Source organism: Anas platyrhynchos, chromosome 4, assembly GCF_047663525.1.
Source record: "Anas platyrhynchos isolate ZD024472 breed Pekin duck chromosome 4, IASCAAS_PekinDuck_T2T, whole genome shotgun sequence".
Lineage (NCBI taxonomy): Eukaryota > Metazoa > Chordata > Aves > Anseriformes > Anatidae > Anas > Anas platyrhynchos.
The window spans coordinates 48,878,476-48,906,301 of NC_092590.1; the positions used below are offsets into that span (position 1 = coordinate 48,878,476).

The window sequence follows — 27,826 nt, forward strand, 5'->3', positions numbered from 1 at the left end:
AAACCAAGGTTGACATTCTGAGTAAAGGAAACATGCACGGAAAGGCAATGAAGCTTCCTCAGAGGATGCTTGCTATTTCAGAGCTCTAGTTTGGAACAACAGCCTCTGACCTATGGCCAGCCCAGCTTAATTACCCTGTCCCATTAGTCACAAACAGCTGCGCCAGGCCAGCAACGAAGTCAGTCTCACACTGATGTTGGGGACTGCTAACTCGCTCACTGATACTCAGGGGTAGCTGGGCTTCACACAGGCTGCTGCTTAAAAGGCAGCTTTTCACTCAATGTTTAAACAACCACTTGGTTCAGCTCACTGATCTGGCCAAAAACTGGGCCTCATTCCATCGCTGCCTTTTTCTAGAGGAAGAAATTTTTCCTCTTCCTCCTGTAGCTATGCTAGTACTTGCTTGGATCTAAGACAGGTGATGGAAGTAACTCCATATGCATAACTCCAGGGTACTTCAAGAGCTTTCACCATGCTGCAAACTGAACAACTATCAACAATTTACATGGTGTGTGGTCAGCATATGCCATTTCTCAGCCCTCCTTCCCTTTATCTAATAATAAAAACATGAATAGCATTTTGGACATTCAGTGCTGAATCACTGATTAATAGGTGAAGTTAAAGGTTACCTGCAGCCAGGATGGCTCCAACTGCTGTTGTTCCTGTACTGGGATAACAAGTACTCCTTCAAAAACAGTGGTTTTCTCACTTTCAGGGTCCCCTTTGTTTAAAAGGATTCAGAGAATACAAATACAGAAGCAGAGTGCAGTCCCGAGACAAGCAAAACAAAAAACACTGGCTGAGAACATCATGAGCTCTGCTGCTCTCACCTGGTACCCTTGGAGCAAGCAAGTTACTCTTTTCCACATACGTGTTCAAAGAACTGACATTTTCCAGTGAAGTTGCTACACTCAGTTTTTGGTCACTGTACAGAGCCTCTCGTCTGTATTAATTAGCTGCCCAGCAAGCTCCTTCAAGTAGTAGCTCCTGTTGGAAAATACACTAACTGATAATTCCCAAGACAAGCCTACCAATTGCTAATTAAACTGGAGCACAGACTCTATTTGCAGAGAAGGTTTCCAGGTGATTCAGGTGAAGAAGCCAGCTCTCCTCACATAAATCATCCCTCTGGTTTGTGACTTCCTCCCCTGTATTCCCTGGAAAGACAAGTGCTGGAACTCGTTGCAGCATGTGCAGGCTTGAAGGGGAAAATGCCCCTGTCCAACTTCATAGCTCCTTTCCCATCAGAGAAAGGTTCTCTGAGGCAGGAGTCTTGATTTATTATCGGTAGCACTGATGACTGTAAGATCCACAAGTCACAATCACCACACACACACATGTATGGCTATTCATGTAGCACACAAGCCATCTTGTCTTTCCCTAAGGGTGCCGTTTTAATAACTAACCATAACTGGCAATTTGTCATGTCTAACGAGCAGAAAGCCTTCATCAGAGACACTATGGAAACATCAAGGCTACTCTGAACCAACTGTATTTTTTTGTTTTGTTTTGTTGTTCACACACACAAACATTTCAGGGAAGATCAAAAATATTTCCAAAGCACAACTCTAAAGACGTCCTATGAAATCCAAGCACTCACTTGCTGATTGATCACAGCGCTGGTTTTACCTTCTGATTTTACTTTCTTGCAGTTCTGTCTCAAGGCTGTCCTTAGCCTCAGAATGTCCACGTGTTAGTTAATAGCTCTAATCAAGCAGAAGAATTCCCAAGCATTTGTCAGCACAGATATTTAGCAGAGATAATTGCTCAATAACAACGATTTCCCATCCTTTGAAGAGAGCCATTTCCATGCCAAAAGGTTGAAGCATTAGCACCTCAGCACCTAACAGCTCAGCACCGATTCACAAAATAATTTGGGTTGGAAGGGCCATTAAAGCTCACCTGGTTCCAGCCCCCTGCCAAGGGCAGGTTCTCCTCTCACCAGCCCAGGTAGCATTTGGCAGTCCCCTTGGGCACTGCCAGGGATGGGGCAGCCACAGTTTCTTGGGGTAGCCCGAACCAGGGCCCCACAAAGCACATGGTGGGGAATTTCTTCCTTGCATGAAATATAAATCTACCTTCTTTCAGTTTAAAACCATTAGTCCTTGTTCTATCACTACACATCATTGCTAAAAGGATCTCCCCAGTTTTCCTGTAGGCCCCTTTAGGTACTGGAAGCCTGCTATAAGGTCTTCCTAGAGCTTTCTCTTCTCCAGGCTTTACAACCCTAATTCCCTCAGCTTGTCTTTGTAGGAGAGGTGCTCCAGTCCTCTGAACACCCTCACAGCCCCCTCTGGACTTGTTCTAATGGGTCCCTGTCCTTCTTATACTGGGGGATCCAGTGCTGAATGCAGCTCTCCAGGTGGGGTCTCACAGGAGCAGAGGGGGAGCACCACCTCCCTCCCCCAGCTGGTCATTCTCTTTTGATGCAGGCCAGGATACCATTGCCAGCTCCTGATGAGCTTCTCACCAACCAACATCCCCAAGTCCTCCTCCTCAGGGCACCTCTCAATCCATTCTCCACCCAGCCCGTATTTGTCCTTAGGGTTGTCCCAGCCCAGAAGAAGGACCTTGCAGGTGGCCTTGTTGAATGAGGTAAGCGCAGCCCATCTCTCAGGCCTGTCAAGGTCCTTCTGGGTGGCATCCCTTCCCTCCGGCATGTCAGCTGCACCACACAGCTTGGTGTCATCTGCAAACTTGCTGATTCATTGACTTAGAGCAATAATAAAAAAAGGAATGGAGGCCTTTTCTGACCAGCCATGTAAGTAGCACACCACTGTTCCATCCTTACTAATTATGACATGCCTAGTGGATGAGGGAAAGGCTGTGGTCTACCTAGACTTCAGTAAAGCTTTTGACACTGTTTCCCACAGCATTCTCCTGGAGAAACTGGCTGCTCATGGCTTGGAAGGGTGCACGTCTCACTGGGTAACAAGCTGGCTGGGTGGCCAGGCCCAAAGAGTTGTGATGAATTGAGTTAAATCCAGCTGGAGGCCGGTCACTAGTGGAGTCCCGCAGGGCTCAGTACTAGGGCCAGTTCTCTTTAATATCTTTATCAATGATCTCAATGAGGGGATCGAGTGCACCCTTGATAAGTTTGCAGATGACACCAAGTTGGGTGCGTGTGTCGATCTGCTCAAGGGTAGGAAGGCTCTGCAGGAGGATCTGGATAGGCTGCACCGATGGGCTGAGGTCAACTGCATGAAGTTCAACAAGGCCAAGTGCCGGGTCCTGCACCTGGGGCACAACAACCCCAAGCAGAGCTACAGGCTGGGAGAGGAGTGGCTGGAGAGCTGGCCAGTTGGAAGGGAGCTGGGGGGATTTGTTGATAGCCCACTGAACATGAGCCAGCAGTGTGCTCAGGTGGCCAAGAAGGCCAACAGCACCCCGGCTTGCATCAGAAACACTGTGGCCAGCAGGGCTAGGGAAGTGGTTGCTCCTCTGTACTTGGCTCTGGGGAGGCCGCACCTCGAGTACTGTGTTCAGTTAGGGGCCCCTCACTACATGAAGGACATCGAGGTGCTGCAGCATGTCCAGAGAAGGGCAACGAAGATGGTGAGGGGTCTGGAGAACAAGTCTGAGGAGGAGCAGTTGAGGAAACTGTGTTTATTTAGCACAGAGAAAATAAGGCACAAGGGACAACTCTCTACAAGTACCTCAAAGGAGGTTGTAGTAGATGGGGTCAGTCTCTTTTCCCAGGCCGAAGAACATGAGAAAAGGGCCTCAAGTTGCACCTGGGGAGTTTTAGGTCCAATATTGGGGAAGAAAAAAGTCTCCACTGAAAGAGTTATGAGGCATTGGAACAGTTTGCCCAGGGAAGTAGTTGAGTCACCATCCCTGTAGGGATTCAACGAAGGCGGAGCTGTGGTGCTTGGGGATATGGTTTACTGGTGGACTGGGTAGTGCTAGTTTAATGGGTGGACTTGATATTAGAGATCTTTTCCAACCAGAATGATTCAATGGTTCTGAGATTAGAAATTGTCATGGTTTTTCAACTACTACATGTTTGGAGCCTATATTTCCACACAGAATTTAAATTTAGTCTGTGTGAGGGACAGGACAACAAAGAACAAGACAGCAAGATGGACCTGGGGAGATCTGAGCTCAAGCCTCCATTTTCTCACTTTATCCCGAAGCTGACTGCATGACAAAAGGGGAAACTTCTAGCACTTGGAGCTCTAAATCAGCCTGAAGAAGCTGTACTCCAATCTAGTGCAGCATTCAGCCCTTTTTACAAGGCAGTTTAAGTTAACACTTCAGTGGCATCTGACTTGTAACTTCTTCCCTTACATACCGCACCCTATGCTACCTGGGTCTGTCCGCCTGGAAAAGCAAACTCTAATAGTAGCTGAGCATCTACCACATAGAACTGTAGGGGAAGATTATCCTGCTTTGAAAAATACAAGTCCTTTATAAAGGAGGTGTTTTAGGAGGGCTACGCACCCCTGCATTACCTATCGGGATCAGTTTCCCTCACCAGCTTGGCTGCCAGTGCAGCCAGTGTCAGCCTGGCCCACATGCTCCGTTTTCTCCAGTCATTTTCAATGCACACAAAGGTAGGTGGCGGCCACAGCGAAGAATCAAAACACACTGCCAGTAGTTGAAGCCAACTATGCCCCCTGAATTATTTTAATAGTGGAGATGAGTAAATAGCAAAGTTCAGGAAAAAAAAAAAAAAAGGAGCAAGTAAGCATTTCAAGTTTGTTACAAGAGTATGTGAAAGCCAAGTGGTGTGGCTGAGTAGAAAGCACTGGAAGTTACTACCAACTCCGATGGACTGTCACCGAGGTCCTTGGTTTTGTTTTCCCCCCCAAAAAATTGGCATGAATGGTGGGGAAAACGTTAAGGAAACAAAATCTTGGAGAAGTGCATTATTTAAGCAAGCCTCGAGCTGTCAGCATGCCAAACATCAGCTCTGTTTCCAGTAAATAAAATATAAACAGATATTCAGAACTGCCATCTTCCCAGGAAAACTTGGCAGGCACTGGTTTTCTACTGCCCTTATGGTACTGCTGCCCAAACAAGCTGGCCACCAACCAAGCTGCAAGCTGAAACCAGCTGAAATAGCTGTAGCAGTTTCAAGTCAGCCCAGGCTGACTGCAGACATGTGTTGTTTGATCTGCTCAAAGTATTCTACCAGACCACAGCTTCAGAACTGCTTCTTACTACTTCCCATAGACCTTAAGACAGCTGAAAAAGCAAAGTAGCTGATGAGGCCTGGAGAAAAGGTTGATTCTCTAAAACTGTTAAGCAGCATACCTGAGTTACAAAGCACCTAGATACTCACTAATGCTTATGTGTGACCTCTCACGATACAAAAGGTCTGGCATTAGCAGCTAAAATAGCAGCTTTTGGGAGAGACCTTCATCCCCTAATGGTTTTTGCATTACAGGAAGAACAGAATATACAGACCCATCCTTTACTGTAAGCCAGTGTCTGAAGATACAAGTGCTTACTGGAATACAGTTTCAGAACTTAACCATTTAATAGAAGATCAGTTAGTGAGAGCACGTAACACTAAGGATCTTATCAAGCATATTTATATTGTGCAACTTGTGTCAAAAAGCTCTAAAGCTGAAGAGCGTTTAGGCAGCTACTCTCCAGCTACTTACCAGGTTCTCTCCCTCCATAGTTGTGTTATTTCCAGGGACCTTATTTAAATGTAGAAGGGAAATAAGATGTATGTATGTTTTTCAGAGTTTAGGGAATCGAAGAGTTCCACTAAGACAAACCTTACAGTGCACATGAAAAGGCTAATGAAGGTCTCTGTGCCAACCAAGACAGACATTACACTGCAGAAGTTACTGAGATGCTGTACTTTCATTAAGGGAATCATTATGTGAACATCACAACTCACTTGCCATGTAGTAGCACAGTGAGAATTCATTATTTCAGACAAACCACATCAGATTAATCTCAGCTTCAGGAAATGTGACTAACCCGACCTTAGGAAACAAATGTTACTTTTCCTCATTATAAACCAAACATTGCCACAGTAGGGGCTACAGTAATTTTCTGAAAGGTGTAAATTCTGTACTCTTACATCAAGCATAATCAAACAAGGCTAACAGGATCTCTACAAAGCAGACTAAATGAACAGGAACAGCAGAAACCCATTGTGAACAAATTTAATTAAAAACAAACAACCAAAAAACATGCTCCAACCCAAGAGAGATAGAAGGAAGCAAAGGGAACTATCAGATGGGGACATGAATTCCAGAATATCTCCCAGCAGCAGGAAGCCAAGCTGTAGATTGCCACGTAGGTAACTGCACAGAGCACCTCTGGCCCAAGCAGCCCCATCAGGCAGGCCCTCAAAAGCTCGAGTCATTAGCCTGGAAGTTTTATCTCCAGCCTGCCAGCAATTCCCTCCCGTATACAAAATTCGAGTTACCTGCATTTCTGCCAGGTTTAAGCAGAACAAGTCTGGTGTCCTTGTCCTAACAATCCCACTGTGGGACATTGCCACCTTGTGGGTCCTGCTAGTACGGAACAAGAAGCTGAAGGAAGAAGACAAAATTCCCTAACAGTCCAGGTATAATGGTAAATCCCAGTACAGAAATTTTCGTTCATACATTTAATAAATCAAACAGAATTTCTGAAAGAAAAGCCATAGACAGGATCCAAGTAAAAATCAGACCAGACGAACCCTTTTAACCAGAGCACCCAGAAACTGACAAAAAGTGATCCAGAACTTCCAGTCCTAGACCAGCTTCCTAAGCAGAACCCAGCAGCTGATCTTCCAAAACAAACAGGTATCACTCAGACCAAGCAACAAGTTATTCTCATGCTCTGCAACATTTTTCTCCTGACCAAATACCTGAAAGTGCATGGTTAAGTGGGAGCCTAGTGGTTTTTATGGGTGGAGAAGGTAGCATTTTATTTAGTAAGTTAATACAACAGGTTAATTGCCCTTCTATGCTTCAGTTATCAGCATCATTAGCACATAACTTAATAGCCAAGTAAACTGGCCAAAACAAAAGCATTCTTCAAAGAAGTCCTTGGAACTTCAGAGATATGTTGCCTGTCCTGTTGGGACTTCATTCTCCTTGCAAAATTCAACTGTATTTGCTTTAAAAAAAGTCACAAACGATTTCATACTTTTTTTCCCCCATAAATGAGGACTGGGCCCTTATTTACCTTGAAGAACTGAAGAGATCTCAAATACATTCTAAGCTGTATTCTTTTCCTTTTAATAACTTACCAGAAATGACAAGTGTCATCTCATCTTTTTGTAATACACCACCCAAGGACACTGAGCGCCACATACATTTAATCAAAGGCATTATCCCCAGTGATCACTAGAGCTAAATGAACAGGTTAACAAAAACCTAGAGAACTGAAATTAGAAGTGATTAAGTTAACAACACTCAAGTTCTCTTCCCTGTTTCTGTCATTCAGCTTTTAGTCCCCTCATTATAAAGCTGTCATTACTTTCACTAGTCTGCCAGTCACTGAACACCCTCCTAGGGCGTAAAAAACTCAGGATTCAATGGCAGCCCTTCATCATGCAGAAATGACACCATGCAGTTCCATTTCCACCTGCAATTAATTTAGAAATGTATTTGGATTTAAAAAAAAAAAGTCAGGGAATATTAATGACATTTTACTGACTAAAAGCAGCAGCCTTATTAGCTTTAGGTTTTGCTTCTGATTTACCCTTCTTTTATTCTCTCACCACTGGAAACCACCACCTCTGTCTCAGATTCCTAGCTACTTCAGAACACCCACCTGCCTCCTATCCCCATAATGCAAAGGAATGGGGATTTCTATGAAGAGAATCCTTATTTTTTCCCCTTATAATAATCCCAATGAAAACAACAAGAACATTATCTGGCCACACTGTCTTGTTCTATACCTCTGAGTCAGAAAAGACAGCTAACTGCATGCATTTTTCCCATATCTTTGTGTTTCAGGCCTAACACGGGTCTAGTTCCTTGCCTGGGGACTGACACAACTGCAGAGAGTCAGGAATTCCCATTTACCACAACTTGCAAACTCCTGTAGCACCAAACTCCTAATAGTACAAGCTGCTCTTCATAGCAAGCAGCAATCCTATGCTGAGACAACCTGCCAATAACTTTTTGTACAACAGCACCATCTGGATACTCCTACCAGAAACAGGCTTGTTATTTAACTCATTTATCTTTCACAGGAGGATGCTTTGTACAGTCATCATTGTGCTAACTATTCAGCATGAGTTGTGAATTAAAAAAAACACATCCCACAAGGCCAAATTATGAGGTAGACTGTTTTCTACTTATTTACGCTGCTTGAGCATCTCACTTGGAAAGCTAAGATAACGTGGGATCCTTCCCCCATCCCACCACCTAAGGTGCTGTGCCTCCTCCACTTTTCAACTCTACCACTCAGTCATGGAAAGGGTTTGGTGCAAAAAGGCAGAAATCTGCTCTACAGCCATGCAGAACTGCAGACCTACTTGTTTCAGGTAGCTGCTCAAGTGCACAGCTTGACCATGTTGCTAAATGAACTCCTGTTTTTGGGCTGGGACTCCCATCCGTTCTCACCAGTTTTTGTCACTAGCTGCTTGGGGTTTGGAGCTATCTGTACAATTCCAGTAAAGCCATTTTATGATTTTCCTGCTCTACTTAAGTTTTAAATGGATGTATTTAAACACACAACGATCATATAGAATTTGCACGCTACTTCATTGGAGATAGGAAAAATCTGCCAAAGATTTCACTGGATCAGGAAATTTGTTTGAATTCGTGTGCACTCCGATGGATCCCTTACATTATCACAAAAGCAGAGGCAGTATTTGTCTTTGCTTCACTCTCCCCATTTTTCTCCTCCAATATACCAATGAATAATGCTGATGGGTAGCCAAGGGCTGACACAGTACAAGTGAACCAGCCTGTGCCTTAACAAAACCTTGCAGCACTACCAGCAACCGCTATCTCCAGCCACCTTTCATGCCAGCAGTAGCAGCAGGCTACGGTGCAAGGAGAAGCTGCCACTGATCAGTCTCCCCAAAGCCTGCCAGCCCGGCTTTAAGTTGCAGGGGAGAGTTAGAGAAATCAAGAGGAAGAAAGGATTGAGCAAGCCTGTGATGACAGCTTCTGTCAAGTAGTTTTAGTCTGGAGAGGTTCCCAGCATGTTTACAATATTCATCAGGTTCTTTTGAAAGAAGGTGTCCACAGCGGGAGCTACGCTGTAATCAGGATGGCCAGAGCTGTGCAGACGCACAGATGGGATGCCTCCAAAGCCTTCTAGTTCCATAGCAGCCTAAACCCCCCCGGTTTCAGGCTGCTAACCCTGTGTTAGATACCATCCACTGTGAGAGCAGTGTAATCTCTTCAAATTAACATTCACAATGACACCTTGCCCACAAAAGGGGCACAACTGTGGGTAGAATGGCAGACCACAGAGAGCAGGCAAAGCATCACAGAGCCCATCCCTTCTAGGTCACTGGTCCAAACGCACAGCAGATTACAAGGGCACAAAACATGACCATCTGCTGTGTCTCTGGCATGCTGCACAGAGTAAGCTTTGTGATCTTAAGCCAGGTCTCAGTAAACAAGCATTCACAAAGACACCAGCATTAATTATATACAATCCCGTACATATCACAAGTGCTCAGCACTGCTGCCAAGTCCCATGTTAGCAGCCACAGCAGGTGCACCCACTGCTTCTGGTGGCCAGCTCTGCAGCCGGAGCTGAGCTTTCAGACCTACCTCGGGACCAAGGTGCCCAGCACACCACAAGTCTGGGTCAAAGCGCCAGCGCAGAGCAGTGAAAAAGGCAGCGTGCCAGCACAGCATTCATCTCTGCCCATTGCCTGTGTACTTCTTGTGTTTGAGTCAGCTATGGACAAGAAGCACAAAACAAGACCAAGAAGAAGCAGCCAGGAGCCTGCCTCAAGCCTGCTGCACTTTGGTAGCAGAAGGTGCTGAATGGCAGCTGCACAAGGAAAGCTGATGCCACAAGCAGAGGAACAGGGAGCACTGCAGGCATTTTCATGTCACAAGATGGAAGAAAGCATGGATGTCCGGAAAGCAGTGGAAGATAACATTTAACAAAGTATTCATCCTTGTGGGATATATCTCCATTCCTGCAGTGTTTCCAAAACACAAGACAATCAACAGTTGTTGGTTTTTTTTTTTTTTCAGACAACAAAGTATGAAATTATGCCCGATTTCAACAGAGTAAGAAATTGGAGAGATGCTGCTCTTCAGGTGTTAAACTCTGCCTCTGCAGCAAAGTCTGGCACCTTTGATAGTTATGAGCAAGATACAAGTAACAATGCATTATTAAATATGGACTGACATTTCCGTTAGAGGATTCTTTTTAGCAGGAAAAAAAATAATCAAATACTCTAAAATCCACAGTACGGTTATGTCAGCACACTTTCTTAGCCCCCAATGACATAAAATCACCTCACAAGTTGGAAGCTGATTATTAGGTACCACTGCAACAGGGCAAAGACCAAAAGGTTAATAGAGAACTTCAAACTACATGTCAATCTAAAATACATTTCTAGCTCTTATAGCCAGTGAGAGTTTGTGGTCTCTAAAAACACACAAGATTTACTACCACTCATCAGGAAAGATCATGAAAACACCTCCATCATCAGAATACACAAAAGTGTTTCTTGCGGCTGGTCATTCTGTTGTGAGTATCCAGAAGTAAAATACAAGTGAAGCAACCCTCATGACCAAACACAAGAAATAGACAAGAAGGAGACAGTCCCATTCTAAACTATAGTTACAGCACAACAAATGGCATATTTTTATACACCAGAAACTTAATTGAGGAAGAAATATAGTACAATGGCAAGCTACACAATTTGATCATTATTACACAAAAAACAAAACAAAACACAGCTAAACAATTTCTCATCAGCCCTCCAAGTTAGAGGGACAGTTTTGCGACAAAAAACAAAACAAAACAAAACAAAAAAAAACACAGAAAAAAACAGCCCTAGGTTCTTCCATGAGGGGTTCCACCAGATTAAAGGGGGAACTGGAAGAAAAACTTGGCAACACCTCAAGGAAAGTAGACACCCAATACTACCACAGGCTATATTACTAGAGCCCTTTGGAAAGAGATTGCTAAGCATGAAAATGAAATTTAGACAATCCAGAGTACAGCAGCACACCAAGCTAGGTCCTCAGTACTGAGATGTCAGGTTACTGTCCAACAAGTATTCTGATACGATAAATATGAAGGCCAGGGAATTCCTACAGGATTAGGAAATCCCAACCAAGCTCCTCCTCCAAAAAAATATTTGTGAACTACTGCTGTATACAAGTCTTCAGTCAGTACCTTCCCCTGCCTGGTCTAAGGCTTTCCACCACTCATCCACAGGACAATCATCAAAACAATCCTGAGGAAGGGGCCCAGCTTCAAGCTTTAACACCCCACAGAACTGTAGTACCAGGCCCACACTTTGCATGCCTCCCTAAGCGCTATTTTCACTGCATTTTAATCACATTTGGATTTGTCCTTACTGCTTTGTCTGTGGTCCCCAGCAGAGCACTGCAATACTAACTTTTACATGGGGGCGTCACAAGTCAAACACACTGACAAACCTCAGATCTTCAAGCTTTTTGAAGTAACAGCTGAATTCCACGCTGCTTCAGAAAACTACATTCACCAGATAACCTTTTTGCTCATTAGAGACAAGACAGCAACTGTAACTACTCCTCATGTTATCTTTTCAGTTTCATCTTTTTTTTTTTTTACTTGCATTTTAAGTGTGAGGGAATATAAAAATATTATTTTCCACAGTTTGGGAAATAGCACTGGAGCAAAACAAGTGTTTGTTGCTAAAGGGATCCTTCAAAGTTGCTTAAAAGCTATTATATTCAAAACAATACATTTTAACTGCTCTTAAGTTTCATCCTGATTGTGCTCTTTTTGCTGTACTCAAAGATGAATCCTGCCTAATACAAGCTCCATCTTTTTAATACCATCTCGTTCGCAGGTCTGTGTAAACAATTCTATGACAGGGCTCTAGGAACAAGGCTCATTATTTGGTTTGTGACCTGTTTGATTCTGAAATGCCACAGAAAAACACTTAGCAGTACCTGATTTTACAGCCATTTTGAAGCAGAGAAGGACATGACTTTACAACCTGCACCAGCATTCGGCTGGTTAAGCACTAATCCAACGTTCTCTATGTCTCCATGATATCGATTTCAAATGGATCCATGTTCTGCTTTCATGCTTTTAGAGTTGAACAGAACTTTCCTCACAGATTTAAACAGCACAGCTGAGGCATCACCTTCGGCTTATAGATAATTTAAATCCAACACAGGAAGCGAAGCCAACAGAAGTGGATTTCCTTTATTTTGCAGAGTTTTGAGAAGGAAAGCAGCTGTGACAACTTTCCCAACAAAGTGTTGGTACTAAATTAGATCAGTTGATCAAAAAAAATTTGAGCACTGAAGTAGGATTGAGTCCTAGCTGTGTTGATAGCCCCTCCCCCTCCTCTGCAAGATTCACAACTCATCCATAACATGCCACATATGCCTCCCTCAAAATGCAGTTGAAAACCGAGCCCTCTCCTTGGTGGGCTCATACAGGACTGACACACAGGGCCTAAGTTTCCATTTTAAATGCTAGAGCAAGGCCTAAATGCAGAGCATAGAGGGTTAAGAGTGAAACAAGAATTTCATTTCCAAAAGGAACTTTAAGCCGTCTCAGGGAAACAACACTGACAAAGGGCAACTACTAAAGAACTGAAGCCAGGAGAACAGGAAACAAAAGGTTTTCCTTTGCATATTTCCAAAACATGCAAGGCCGAATTAAACGCTAATTACAGCCTGATGGCAGAAAACAAGCCTCTGCAGCATGTACCAGGGCTTACTAAACAGAATGAGCCAGGGGCTTAACACATTGTATAACACTCCTGCCATAGACTTACAAACATCTCTTGCAGCATGATTTTGCTCCAGCATTGATCACTTCCTTTAAAGTATATTGCCCGTTTTTCTTAAGGAAATCCTACAACACATGAATAGCAATAAACTCAAACACATCTTCTAGAATCCATAAAAAGACAGCTCGAATTATAAATGTCTCTACCCTACAGGATTGCTATCACTAAAAATGCTAAGAGATTTAACACCAAGGCAGACAATCTTCAGAAACATATAATTCTCATATTAATGTCTTAGCAGTAACGCCTGACAATTTTTACATTTATTACTCAAGTTAAAGAAGGTCCTTTTTAAGCTGTTTTATATTGTTATCACAAACATCCACAGAAAAACAAACTATACGAAGTTCCAAAATATGTTACATATTAGGAAAACACACCAGCTTCAAGGCTACAGGACAGGACAGAGATGTTATTTCCTGGCTCCTCTGATAGAAAAAAAAAAAAAAAAAAAAAAAAGGAGATATTATGCTTAGTCAAATTATGACGCCAAATTTCACTGGTCCTGCCAAATTTCACATCTTAGTAGCAGAAGTTAGCCTTACTAATGTTACTGAAACTAAGGATCACAAGTCCTAAGTAGCTAGTGTAAGAAGAGTAACAGTGGTAACAGGTTTCTGGAACCATCTGATATCCTGGCCATCCTTCTTGCTCCCCAGGAAATAAATGCAGAGAAGGGGGAAGATACATACAACTTATAACCGTGACAGGACCAGTTACAGACAGCTGAGCTTTATAATGAAGTCCAAGTGCTTTTTCCTAAAAAATATACAGGGAGAAAACACAGACAGAAATCATCTTTGCTCCTGCTGATTTTGGAAACTCAAGTCAATGGGGGCTGACTAAGAACTGCAGCATTCAGACCCCATGCTGTGCATCCCCCAGCAGAAGGCTCAGCTGCTGGTATTGTGATCCTCATTACAATGCAATTCATCACAGTCAGCAGATAACCCTCTGGGGTTCGGTTTGCCAAACCACACAGCACTAAGATGAACTCCTATTCTGCAAGGTTCATCAACACATAAGCAATCATGACATTAAATACTGGTATAAGGAACACAGGAAGTGCTTGTCAGGGAAGGCAAAGCACTTCAGTATCTCAGCAGTCCACATAAGTCAGTGCATTCTGGTTAGCACCCCCAGCAAACCTGAGCATGCTGTTGTTGCAGCTATATACATTATCTGTCAACAGGCAGATGGAGACAGACAAAACTCATGTGTTGTTCTCCTTTGCCCCTTTCATGGAGTTATGTTTTAGTGAACATGTTGACACAATATTAGATGTGAACTTTTACTTACTATTTTGAGTACAAAAATGCAGCATCATAACTATTCTCACTCATCCTGTGTCCAGTTGTTCCTGTCTTCGTTCTCAAGCTTACTTGTGTTTCCCAATCACCAACAGGAAATCTCAGCTTGAAAGTCATCTATTAATCTCACCCCCACCCCTTTCATAGAATCATAGAAACACAAGGTTGGAAAGGACCTACCAGAATTTCACCCAACTTGGTTTTCTTCTGCAAATTTACTGAGGGTACACTCAAACACCTCATCCAGGTCATCAATAAAGATACTAAACAAGATAGGCCCCAGTAACAGCCCCTGGGGGACAGCACTTGTAATGGGATGCCAGCTGGACTTAACTCCATTAACCACTACCTGCTAGGCATGGCCTTTCCATCTAAAGAAGGATATACCTGTGCAGGCCACAGGCAGCCAGTTTCCCCAGGCATCTGAGCACAAGAAGGAATTTCTTGAAGGGATGAAGTGTTGTGAAAGGATTGTTGTTAATAGTGTACTTGGAATGCATTACCAAGTTCCATTTAGCAAGTACATGACTAAGATGCATGAAATGTGTATGTCCCTTCATAAAATAAATGACTTTATACTAGCTCACCTATTTTCCTGTGTTTTTCACTCCACAGCTGCTTCTTGAGATAGAGCTGTGGCTGGAAACAAAGCCTGAAAAACTGCCACCTGCTACTGCTTGGGGTAATCTGAGGAGTGTCTACTCACTGAGTGATGCCCTGGGCTTCTTCAGGCTCAGAATGCACACAGGTTTACCTCTCAAATCAAACTTGCTTTCAAGCCTCTGAAAAAAACACTTGGTGACTTGTGTCCTTTTTAAGGTTCTTTTTCCTGTGAGGGGAGAAGGGGCAAATAAATTGCTTGATACCATGGACGAGTCTTGTTTCTGCACCCAGTTGATCTACCTGCCCTGACAGTGTATGTCCTCAGAACATTTCTTAGGCCCCTCTGTACTAATGAAGAACTTCACAATACAGTGTTTCTGTAAAACTCCATTTTCCTTTGGAGAAAAATTCACACCTGCATTTGGGTTACTCTTCTCATTCCTTTCCCATTACTTGTTTTTTAACCTCTGCTTCTCCACTTCAATCTGATCAAACAGACTATATCAACGTCTGCCCTTGATGGCTTCTCTGTCATTAAATATACCTTGGCTAAATAATTTTTGTCAAACGTCTTGTCTTTCAGTAGCGAATCATGCTCAGACACGAGCAATGATGTGGTACATTTAATACCGGGAGCTTTTTGGAGAGACTGTGGCCTTCTCAGCAGTGCCACCTACCTACCAATAAGCAAAGTGTTAACATGATCCCAAACCACACCGCCCTGGGCAGGACTTGCTTTCTATTCTGAATAACACTAAGCCCTTTACTCCCACATGCTGCGATTGAATGCACTAGACCTTCCTTCACAATGCGATCCGCAACCAGTCATTAAACTATTGGACATTAGTCTTGAACCATAACATTAGCCATTCCAAGTTCCTTCACACACTTCTAAGGCAGCCAACCTACAGAAGCTCCAGCTTTTCTCTCAAACCAGACTCTACTTGACATTTCTCCCAAAGACAACACGTTTTTAACTCCACTCCGGTCTTCCCATGCTCAACATCACATTTCCCAGCACCACTGGAACATGCTGCACTGGTGACAACTCCATGATTTCTTCAATATTGCAGTATGAAAAAAAAGCCCTAGGTAATGCAAAACTAAATTCATGCCTTCCTGTAGAAAATAAAGGCAGTTTTCTCATTGCTTTGCTTGAAAAAAAAAAAAAAAAAAAAAAAAAAAGTCAAGTTCAACTGGAAGACAAAAACATGAAAATCAACCCACACAAATCCAAGTAATCCAGAAACTGCAATTTCTGGAAGTCACTAATTAGGAAGAAGTTCAGAAGAGTAAGCCTGATGCATAAAATATAAACATTTGAAAAAAAAAAAAAAAAAGCAATATGAACTCTGTGACACGTGCAAGAACTACCAAAGCCATGTCCTACAAAGGTACTAGAAAGCAGAGACAAAACCAGCAACAGCCTCGAGCTGACAGAAGCACTATAAAACCTGCCTGTCATTGCCAGTCTGCACAACAGGCTGTAGAGAACAGTCAAACTCTGTAGCATAGAAGAGTTATCTATATTAGTAGTGAAATACATCAAATAGGAGACCTGGTAGTTATAAAGAAGGAATGCCTGGTAGTTATAAAGAAGGAAGAAGATCCTTTTCTTGCAAACAAAACAAAACAAAATCTTCCAAAGCCACAGTTATTGACTCAAGCAAGATGATGGCCAAAAACAATCCTTATATGAAGAAACTCTCCCCCAGATATCTAAGTATGTAGACCAACGGCACAGAAGGCTTCTTACAGTCCTGTGACAATCATGTCTACATCACATAAAAGAACACTGTTGGAACTCCTTTCCTCTTTTTTCTTTTTTTTTTTTTTCTCCTCTTGTAATTAACCTCTACATACGTTTAAAAGATTCAACCTGAAATCTTTCAGAAATACAAATCCAAGTGGTTTTCCCTGTAATTGGCATTACATTAAGTAAAGCCTTACATCAAGTCAAAGATCAAGCTAGCCCATTTAATATTAAAAAAAAAAAAGACCCAGAAGCAATACAGGATTGTTTCCATAGGGTGCTAAGCCACAGCACAGCAACCCTTTTTACTGAAGCTGGATACATGCTCACAATGGCTAGGGTGATCCAAAACCAAACTTTTTTTCCTCAGGTGAATTCTGTTCCAAATACCTAATCCATAATGGTTCCTTCTGCCCCTTTTAACTTTCCATCCCTCCTGATGTGTATTAAAAGCAATATACTAAAAGTTCAAGTAGAAGTAACATTAAGCTATCTGGACAGCTTGGCAGCAACATTTCCCATAATCACCTGTGCTCAAAGTCAGAACAGGGAGCAACATGCCAAAAACTTTACCCCAGAAACTGAAGGCAAAATGAAATGGTGTTCATCTCTGTTTCAATCACAGGTTTTCAAGTTCCCTGCCGCATTACACTACTTACTTGCAGAGGCTGCACCCAGGCCATGTAGTTGCCATTGTTTTCTTAATATATTAAAAAGATGCGCACAATTAAAGGTTAGCTTACCTGTTTGTGGGCAGTTAAGGGCTTCTCCTTGGCCAATGTCCTGAAGAGCACAGTCTGAAAAATAAAGGACATAAGATCCGTTAGTCTGGACAACTACTGTCGTATTTTCTGGAGGATGAACAAAACACCTTTCTTTTAACAAAATGTCTCTAAACATTAAAATAAATCACTACTGTGCAGTAAAAGTTTGCCTTGGTATCAAGACATGCATGCTACCCTTAGGTTCTTCTAGTCCTTCGGCTAGGTGACATGGAATAAAAAAGTTTCTCTAGTGTTAAGTTGTGCAACATGTGCTGTAACGTATACAGTTGTTTTACATGATACAATATTCCGGGTTTGAAGTTCTGTAAAAGAGCATACTCAAAGTTCCAGTAGGAGTTAACCACAAGTAGGAAGACCCAATGGAACCCTAAGTAGTCTTTTTTTCCCCCAACCCCCCAGTAATCACAGTATCAATGCACAAAAGCACTTTAAGTACAGTCCAGCAAAACTTTTACAAATCAAATGTGAATGTTGTCCCTTGCACAACTCTCTGCAATGGTCAGTTTCAGCTGTTCTGGTAAGTTTTCCCTCCTACTGTAACAGACAAGGCATTCCTGGAGGGGTGTTAGGCTCAAAGAGACACTCCTAAGTGAGGGGTCAGTCAGAAAACACCCATGCTCTATGCATCACCCTCCATCCACTTGCAGAAGGGCCATTAACTTTCAACAAACCACCAATACTTTTGACAAGAAATCTGTGTTCACATACCAGGACCTCATTTTATCTCCTTGTCAGTATGAATCACTTCTGCACAACACAGCAAGCACTTGGGCATCTCAGCACATGATGCACAATATTCCTGAAGTACTAACAACGACCGTAACCTGGTGCCCACCAACTTCTGCTTGTGCACAGCAATGCTTTCAATAACATCCTCAACTTCTAAACAGAACGTTACATCAAGAATGAGCACTGACCTGCTAGAAATACATTAGTTCTTTTCCTTCATCAAGCCCTACTCAAGTCTCTAATCAGTTTTATTTCCAGAACAAACAGTATCAACACCAACCCAGCAATAAAATATACAGAAATAATCTAAAATACTAACCCAAATGTAGCTGGTAATTTGTATTTTCCCGTGCCCCAGTGAAGAGACTGTTAACTGTGCCAGCAGGATCAACCCTCCAGTCTAATGACCATCATCTGCATCCTATTTAGATAATGAAGGTTTGCAGCACAATTAATGGAAAAGCTGTTGGGATAAAATGCAAAACAGGGCAAAAAAAACTACTTATCCTCATTTAATGCAAAGTGGAGCTAATAGCTCACCCAATAAAGACATAATATTTGCCTGTGAGATGACCTAAAAACTTAAGAGTTCAAGGCAAAATTAGGCTCTCAAACTGGAATCAGTTGATACATTTTTTTTCCTTAAACATGTTCAGCATTTCAACTCTAGGCAAGCATTTCCTCAAAAAGGCTGGAGAAATGAGCACTAAACATTTTCAGCCTACTGTATGCCCGAAGGCTGCTCAGCATATTAGTCAAGCACAGAAGGTAACAATCCTCAGTGCTTGTTCACAGTAGTTTCACCCACGTTGACGGGAACTGGTGCATTGAGAGATTTTCTGCCACTGAAGCTGAATCCCCTGTGTGACCAAGCATACAGCATGAAGCAGAGATGTTCTGTTACAAAGCACCTGAAGCTAGACAACTCAGACTTCATGTAACCGAAATTCACACATGTGATCCAAAGCATTCTCAGATAAACATTAAGAAACCAACAGAAAAATAACAAAATAACAAACATTTATAAAAATAGGTTCCAAACCTTAGAATGAGTTTTTTGGCTAAGAAAAACAAACATTACGTTTCATATATTACTGGGGTTTCTTCTACTGAAGTTCACAGGAGCAGAAAGATACATACTTCTGTCTGTTAAGTGACAGGGTTAGAGCCCTAAGACTGTATCCAGCCTCAGAGGAAGCCCTGAAGGTTTCTTCTGAAAATACCCCTAGCAAGAGTAAGTACTCTTAGCAAGACAAGTCAAAGGGGAGGGAATTTCACATGGAATTCCAATTACATATACTGAACAAATTAGTGACCTTTTAAATCTTTTACTTTTGAATACGAGTTTAAAAGGAAAAGTAGTTCAACAAGTCTTCTCTTCCATTGTTTCTCATCCTAAAAATCAAAACTCTTACCCTCCGGAGTAACTGCAATATATCAGACAACTGGGCTTCCTCTTGGAAAAACAACGGCTAGCACTACACAAGTAACTACTGGGTCAAGCACGGCCATGCAGCTGAAATACATTCTTGCATCCTAAATGCTACCTCATTCTCCACAAAACACATTGTCCCAAAGGACAATCAGTGACATCTTTCCAGCACAGCCACACCTTCACTTAACCTGAATTTCCTCAGCCTTGGACTTAACCTCTCATCTTCTTCCTGCCTGAAGAAAAAGATTCCTTACCTTTCAAAATGGCAGGACTGCTTCCCTGCTGCTGTTAGTCAACCATCAACTGGAAAGCTTCTAGGACTAGACAAAACCTCATCACCACCAGGCCTGGGTTTTATTTAAGAAACTAGCCTACCAGCTAAGAATCAGCCCCTCCCCAATTCCAGCTGTTCATGTCAGGAAAGGATTCTCTAGCAGGTTATAGCACAACCAGCCCGCACACACAGGTATGAGCAACAAGACCGAGTACCACAAAAACACCTGAAGTCTCAGATTCCCAAGAGCCCACAGTTTCCCCATTTATATTCCCCCCTCCACCCCCCATTTATTTCCCTGCATCCACACTAATTTCTTATGGAAAGCAGGCAGGTGGCTCAGGTCGTGAGAAATCACAGGTATGTTACCCTTGAGATTTGCAGAAGAAATTTATGATTAACTCAAACAAAATGTTTCAGTGGATTGATATAAGCATCCTATAATGCCCTTCAGTTGCCACTTGCAAAACCAACCCAATTCTACTCACCAGGAAGCCATCTTCAGTGTTTGAGCATACTCAGTTAAGGACCTCTCAAATGGCTCAAAGACATTCAGATGTTAGGCTATCATCTGCTAGGGAAAACACCTGAAGGTGACAGGAGCTGCAGGTCTCAGCACTTTCAGAATCAGCCCCTTTTGTATAGCCACCTGTCCTCATTCCACACAAAAAGTCATGTTCAAGTTCTTCCACACTGCATTTTCATTTTTATTGCACCAGTTAGATTATACTCAGCAACAGTGCTAATTATACAGAAGTCTTTGTAGCGAGTTTTTCTTCTCTGAATTCACGTTATCCTTTTTCTCTCCCACTAATAGCTCCTCTGCTCTGCCTGAGGTTTAGCGTGGGCTATTGGAATATGTGAGGGAGCCTCAGATCCTGTTTTAACTAGCAACTTGAACACATGCAGGGTATTTATGACCCAAGTCAAACACAAGAAAAAAGCAATCGCACCACACTATCCTGTTAGTTACAGCAATAAAAGCAGTTAATTAGCATTAACTCATTTAGTCACCGAGAATCTTCTTAGCGACTTGGGTTCAGTTTTCAGCTCATAGGAAGAACCCAAATTTGATATACACTTTCTCACACATCAGAAAAGCAGAGGCCCTCATTAAAGCATTTTGCTTGGATTAAAAACCACCTTAGCCTGATCTCTGCTACCCATTTCTGTATGAGTAGAAAAACCAATTTCATTTCATCTCAACCTCCCAGCAGTTCTACCCTTTATCTGTATCTGTTTTTCCCAATTTACTACACTCAAAGAAACTGGCACTGCGCAGAACCTAACATAATGTGTTTTTAAGCCCAAGACAATTCCTGCTGCTGCAGCTACAGCTACCCAGAAATTCAGCCAAACAGCTTGAGCTACCCTGTTAACAAACAGATGAATGTTCCTGCCAGGTTAAAAGGTTTCAACACATGACTCACAAGGCAAGGTTAACAAATGTATTTTTTCCTAATACGTGTTTCAAGTGCAGAACGGTAATTGCACAAAAACAGCTACACACTATGTATGAAGTGGTATAATTGCTCATAAGTCACAACAAGACATTAACACCTGAGAACATGAAGAAAGGAAAATCTCTTCACTGGCTGCATAGCTTGTCACAACCAGTTGGGCTGCCTAATTGTACAGCAGGGTTGCACTCAGAGGCGTATGTCAAGCTCACAGATCAGTTCTCATTCTGTACTGCATTTCCAGAGTTAACAATTAAGAAAAATATAAATAGGGAGAAAGGAACAGGAGATACCCTGTAACCACTGGGAAAAAAAGAAAAAAAAAAGAAAAAAAGCACGTGAATTCAAAGTGTAATTTTTAGGGCTAAAATTCCAGAAAATAAAAGTTTTATCCTTTATTGCCAGTTTAATGAGGCTTTCACCCTGTTGCGTAGAACAAATTGTCATGATAGAAGTACTGAATTAAGATTTTCACTGCGATAATTTTCACTTCCAAGAGCATCAGTACTTTAAACCATAATGGACCTCCCTCCCACCCCATACTGAAATATAAAAAGGACCAAAAAATGGACAGGAAATTATCATTGAGCTGTTCGCAGCTGAGATAACTGCTAGTGTAATCACTTTTTTCAGTTTACCTGAGTTCAAAGTTTTTTTTTTTTTCCCCAGTAGATTTTCACCTGGCCCTTTAACCCCCCCATCCTTTCTTCTTCATCGGTTAATCCTCTGTGGCCAGTAGGTTCAGAAGCCTACCAGCCTACACTCATTGCCAACAGACTGCATTAAAAGCGTAATAGCGGCTGATGAAGTGAACACAAGGGGCAAGTTCAGAGATGCAGAGAGTCATTACCATAATCACCAGCTATTACACATCTTTTAAACCAAAGCAGAATAGTAATGATTGCCCCAAGTAACTATCTGATGGGTTCTTAAAAGCTGAGCTCTGATGCTGGCGAAACAGCCCTCATTTGCTACCAGAGCTGCTGTGACAGCTTGACAAGAAATCAATAGCTACACTGCCCACTGGAAAAAAGAGGAAAACCTGACAAGTTTGTCCCACAGCTAGGGCTCTGATGGATAGATCCTTACGCTACTTACTCCCACCTGCTACAAAACACCATTTCTATTTCAAGACTCCCATGGGCCTTCTCCATCAAAGCCTAAGGACAGGGAACACTTCAGTGGTGCAGCTGACAGCTCCTCTCTGTCCTCCACCAGTGGCATCAGTAGACATCACACGTGGAGTCTAAGCATAAGCTGCTCCAGGAGCACCAGCACGATCCCCCAGGTTTCTTCAAAGGCTACACCCAAATAATGCTCAGGAAACAGGCTGGCAATAAAGAGTGGTTGCTTTTGATGCATTCACCAGGAGACGCAAAATAAGGTGGCTCGCAGCAAACCTATTCACTGAAGAATACCTTATTAGAGCTTGCAAATTAACTAAGATCCAGCTCATTAGAAAAATTACAGCTTTCATCAGAACACTTACCCTTTTCAGGAAGCAGTTCACTTAACTGGAGATACAGACAGATAAACATATTTAAGGGAAACCATTTAAATACTACCAAAATGCTCACGTAGGCAGTATTTCAAGGAGGCCTGTCTGAACCAAGCACATGTCTAAAGCAGTCTGAAAGGAGTCTCACCTCTTAATTGACAGTATATGCAATACTTAACTTTAAGCAACGAAATTGAATTGGGCTTTCCATCAACACTAGCAAAGTGTCCTTTGCTTGGAAAAAAAGCCTTGCTTCTGGCCAAGCAGCATTGATAAGGATTTAGAGGAATAGTTTTTACCTAGGAGTAGAGGGAACAGCCCTGAAGGCTAGAAGGCTTTTACAAGTTCAAGCGTAGCTAGTACCTTCTTTCCCTACAGGATCTTGTATTTAGCCTGCACAGGAAAAACACAAGACACCTGCCAACCTCTCACAAGGAAAGGAGGCTGATCTGTAACAAAATCTGTGAGAAAAACGAAGTGATATGTATAGCCTAACTCAAGTGTAGTGACCTTGCCTAAGCATTGTAACCTGTTCAAACCTGTACAGTATTCCAAGTTTTAGTCTTTCCAGAACCAAATGTACAGGGACAGTTTTTCTGAAGATGCAACTCACCTCCAGTGCTTTCCCCATCTTTAAAGATCCCCTACTCCCACTTGTTAACTCGGCTGGTGAAAGTCAGTTCATTCACTTAGAATATGCTAATAACACTAAAAAAAATATCTGTTCAACTTTGTGCAGAAAACAACCTAGGAAACAAGTCTATTTACTGGACAGACGACATAACACACTTAAGCTTAGCATAAAAATTTATTCCGAATTATGACATAGCTCTGTAGGGTCCATTACACAACATCCACATTTCCCCTACAGTAGTCACAGCTGGGTAAAGCAAGCACACACGACTGACAGCAGCAGTTCCAGCACTGAGCAAGCGAGGCCAGCCCAAGGCACGCTAGTGAACACAACTTCCTAACGATGGGATTTGCAGCACTTAAGATCCTTCAGCCTTGCATGCAATCATGCTCCACAGAGAACATTAACCACGTTATTTCAAGACAGATAACCACGTTACTTCTCATGCATGGCAGCCAGACAGCCAACCATGCATGCAATCCCACTGAGAGATGCAGACAGCCTCCTAGTTCCTCTCTCAGAGGCGCAGTTCCCACAGCACAGCTCAAAGGGAAGAAATGCTGAGGGGCAGTTCATCTAGAGAACAGGGCACGCCTTCCAGAGTTGGTGCACATCACTGTTTCCATTAGAACAATCAGTGAGCTTTACTAATTCTATATGTGCTTGCTTGCAGACACTTAGCCAGTCATAATTACATAGGCATAATGAAAGCAGACCCCCTAGAGGCCACACTACCGCCAGCCATCTCTACACACAGATTTGTATGCTCCTTTTATCTTTAAAAGATAGTGGAAGCACATGGGGAAGAGCAGCTACAAAGTCTTCTCAGTAAGTTTTGACTGATGTCATTTTTCTACAATTTAAAGAACAAATTAAAGAGGACAAGGATTTTAGCTTCTGCTATCAAGTCTGCCAGAAGGCAGCTTAGTTTTCCAGCTGGAAAGCTTAAAGCACCTGGGCTAGCAAGGTAGGGCAAACATGCACCCTTTGTGTTCTGCCACTATTTTCATCAGCCAGAAGCATATTTCTTGAAGGGTTTGGCTTCTCTTCCTGGTTCAGGCTAACTAAGCTGCTTCCTGCACCCTTCACTGTTACCTCAAGCCCCCCTCATTTCTCACAATAAAACATCACGTTTCTGCCCTATACCTCTGATTGTAGATAAGATTTACTTGGCCTAACACTACCCACTGCTATTAGCAGTAGAGCAAAGAAGAAATGTATGCTAGTGCCTGCATGACTGGCTATTTCACTGGTGAGCTGGCATCACTTGATACAACGGCTAATGCTGTACTGATGCAAAGAAAAAAAGGCAAAAGGTTACCAACTTCTCTGCCTTGTCAAGTTTACTTCCCCACAGCCTTTTCAACCAAGCCCTGCAGGCATGCTAGCATTATAAGCAAATAATGAAGCATCTGGGGAGTCTGCAGTGGGAGCACTCCAACAGCACATCTCACTACCACAGCTCATTATATTTGCATGAGGCAGCAAAGCGTAAGAGGGACCAGCAAGTGCAGTGTTTGAAAAGAACAAAGGTAACAAGGTTAGTGGGCTAGGGAGTTAGGAAAACCCAGAATTAGCAGAAAGCTTAAGGAGACAGTACAGAAACAAAACAAAAAGGGTGATAGTAGGGAAAGCATCCTGAAATTTAACTTGAGAAACTCATCAGGATGGCAAGGAAAATACCAGGTGTCAGTAATAATTCACATTCTACTATTTCCTCCCCTCCCCCCCCGATATCTACCTGACAGACTGCCAGCACTAACCATGTCTGACTCCAGCTATTCTGTTGTCCTTGGCACACTGACCACAGGCAGTCTCTTCCCCTGCATGTGATCCTTAATACCCTGAAGGGAAGGCCCCAGGGAAGTGACAGCTTTTTAACCTCAGCTCGGTATTAGACCACTCAAAGATTTCAGTTTTATTAATTGTTGTTTGTAGGCAAGTGCAAAGAACTCCATGTGTGTCACTGGGGCACTTTTCAGCTGTGATTTTTGAGCAGCTTAAGGACAGGCTTGCACCTGCCACTCATTTCCTATCTTCAACCTTCCTGCTTGATACTGCACTCTAAACAGTTTTCCAGCCACCCATGTCAAAAGATGATAATTTCCTTGAAGTAGAAAGAAAATGAAAAAGCACATAAAATGGGAAAACATCAGTTCAGGTCTCCATCAACTCCCAGATTTACACATATCACCCAGTAATTACTAACTACAAGGGCCAAGTGTGAAAGCTCCATTTGCATACAGCCCCGCTCAGATTTGCGACTGTAGGCAAAATTGCCAATTATCCACAAAAAAACATCAGTGCAAGGTCTCCTAAAAATGTAGCCCTAGGCCTGTTGGAAAAATCTCTTTCAATTCCTGCTCAAGTCATTGAGAATCCTTCCAGTGACCTTAATGGCTCTGGAGTTTTGTGACTGCCTTGGCATTACAAATGCACGTTTCTTTCAATGACCCAAGGTCTGACACTACCATCCTCATTTATCTGCAGCCTCAGTGAGACCATTTAGTAAAACAAATGGTTGAGACTGGTCTAACGAAACAGATACAAAATTGTGTAACATAAAATCAGATCTAGTCTTTTCAACACCAAACACCAAGTGGTTTTAGGGTGGTGAACTACGTGATTTTCAAATGAAAACCACTTGAAAAAAGTGTTTAGATCAGCTTGTTACTGCATGATTTAAACCCAAAACATCATTACTGCTCAAATGATAACTTACTAATGCATGCATCCAGGTCAGTAGGCAGTCAGAGAAAGCATTAGGTCACTCAAGAATTCCCAGTTTTCTAGCGTGTTCTAAACACAAATGCTTTATAGGGGAAATAAAACAAATCAACTGTTTAAAAAAAGTTTGAGCATACCTTTTGCTTAGTGCTTTGCTTCACACCACCACGGGACTGTCTAGACTAGAAAAGAAGGAAAACAAATTCAGTGGGGAGAGAAAGAAAAGGTAAAAACACACCACAGAAAAATCATTTAAAGTACTCATGGCTGCTTTTCCAAGTTCTTATCAGAGTTACCTGTCACCATATCCTTTTCCTACACCCCATCCACACACCAGTCTCCAAGCAGCACTTAGTGCTTGATCCCAGCAGTCAGACCAAGCAGGACACAAGCCAGCAGGTCCCTGGGCACCTTTCCTGCATGGAGCAGGTCTGTAGTTGCAGAAACCACCAGAACTGCACTTCCTCCCAGCCTCTGCTACTGACTGGACACAACTGGAGCAGTGTGCAATGCTCCCTGCTTCTTGGGAACTACAGCATCAAGGAAACAGGGTGTAAAGTCAAGTCTGTATCAAGTCAACTGTGGCTTTCATCCCTACCCCTCTATCAGGAGCAGTGTAGATGAGAAGCCATCCTCCAAATACAGCTCAGATATGTGGAATTAAATATTTTTCACCTAAGAATCACACATCACAGAAGAGAAACTTGCCTAGACAACACTCATGATTCTTCTTAAAGAGCTTCATGTTCAGAGACAATTTGATCAAAGGAATAAAGCCACTAAGGCAACACAACAAATCCGGAAGCCGGTAAAGGATAATTAATTTTAAACAGCAAGCAGAACGCTTAATTGTGCTGTGTCTCTTCTCTAACCAAACATTTAAATAGCCTGAGACCAAATCCCGAGGTTTAATGCTTTGCCCTTGCACAGCCCTGAAATTCTGCTAGCCTCTAGTTAAGCGCACCCAAAGGCAGGATGTGCAAGTGAGCAAGTCAGCTAATAACATGCACCTTGCTAGAGTCTGTACAGAATTGGCTTCAACAGGTGTTTGATGGCACTCTGGCAAACCTTAAAACAATGAAAATAAGAGGCCATCCAAGAAGTAAGATACATAAGCAATTCCTGGATCCCACCCAGAGCACTGGGCAAGTCGGACATTTACTGTATGACTCTGCAGGTAACCATTCAGAAGGCCCAGCTGAGCAGTAACCCAACAACTACAGACAGAGCTTTTATCAGCACCAGCAAAGAACACATGGAGTTGGTGTAAAATCAGCAGAACTAATAAGCTCTGAGTTTCTGCACAATCCCTAACCATTACTCAGCTACAGCTTTTGGAAGAAAAAAAAAACTTCTGCAAAAAAAGTCACGCTTTTTTCTATCAGAAAGAGCCTTTAGACCATCTTGTCAACAACACTGTTGCCAGATGTCACTAACACCAAATTAAAGAAAAAACAAACATTCACATGATACATAATTGGTTTTCCCAAGTACACTAGGCAATTCAGTGGATACACTAAAAGAGTTTATTTCAAATGAACTCTTAAATAATTTAAGAGCAAACTCATTATGGACATTTGGTAAGACAACCTTATTCAAGAGGCTTATAAAACCAGTCCCATATATAATGATATTTCCTGCCAACTGCATTGCAAGTACATTATCAAAGTCCAATACAAAAACAAAGAAGCAAACAACAAGAACATGCTGCTGC

At 42.4% G+C, this 27,826-nt stretch overlaps 1 protein-coding gene across 1 annotated transcript in view; it reads right to left on the minus strand.

Moving 5' to 3' along the window:
- Positions 1-27,826, minus strand: part of RASGEF1B (RasGEF domain family member 1B) — a 143,725-nt gene that overhangs the window by 107,137 nt on the left and 8,762 nt on the right. The window contains exons 2-3 of the mRNA XM_005012766.6: positions 26,250-26,294; positions 17,314-17,367 (exon numbers count right to left, since the gene is read on the minus strand). Of these exons, the coding sequence (XP_005012823.5) occupies positions 17,314-17,367; positions 26,250-26,294 (99 nt within the window). The remainder of the gene's footprint in view (positions 1-17,313; positions 17,368-26,249; positions 26,295-27,826) is intronic.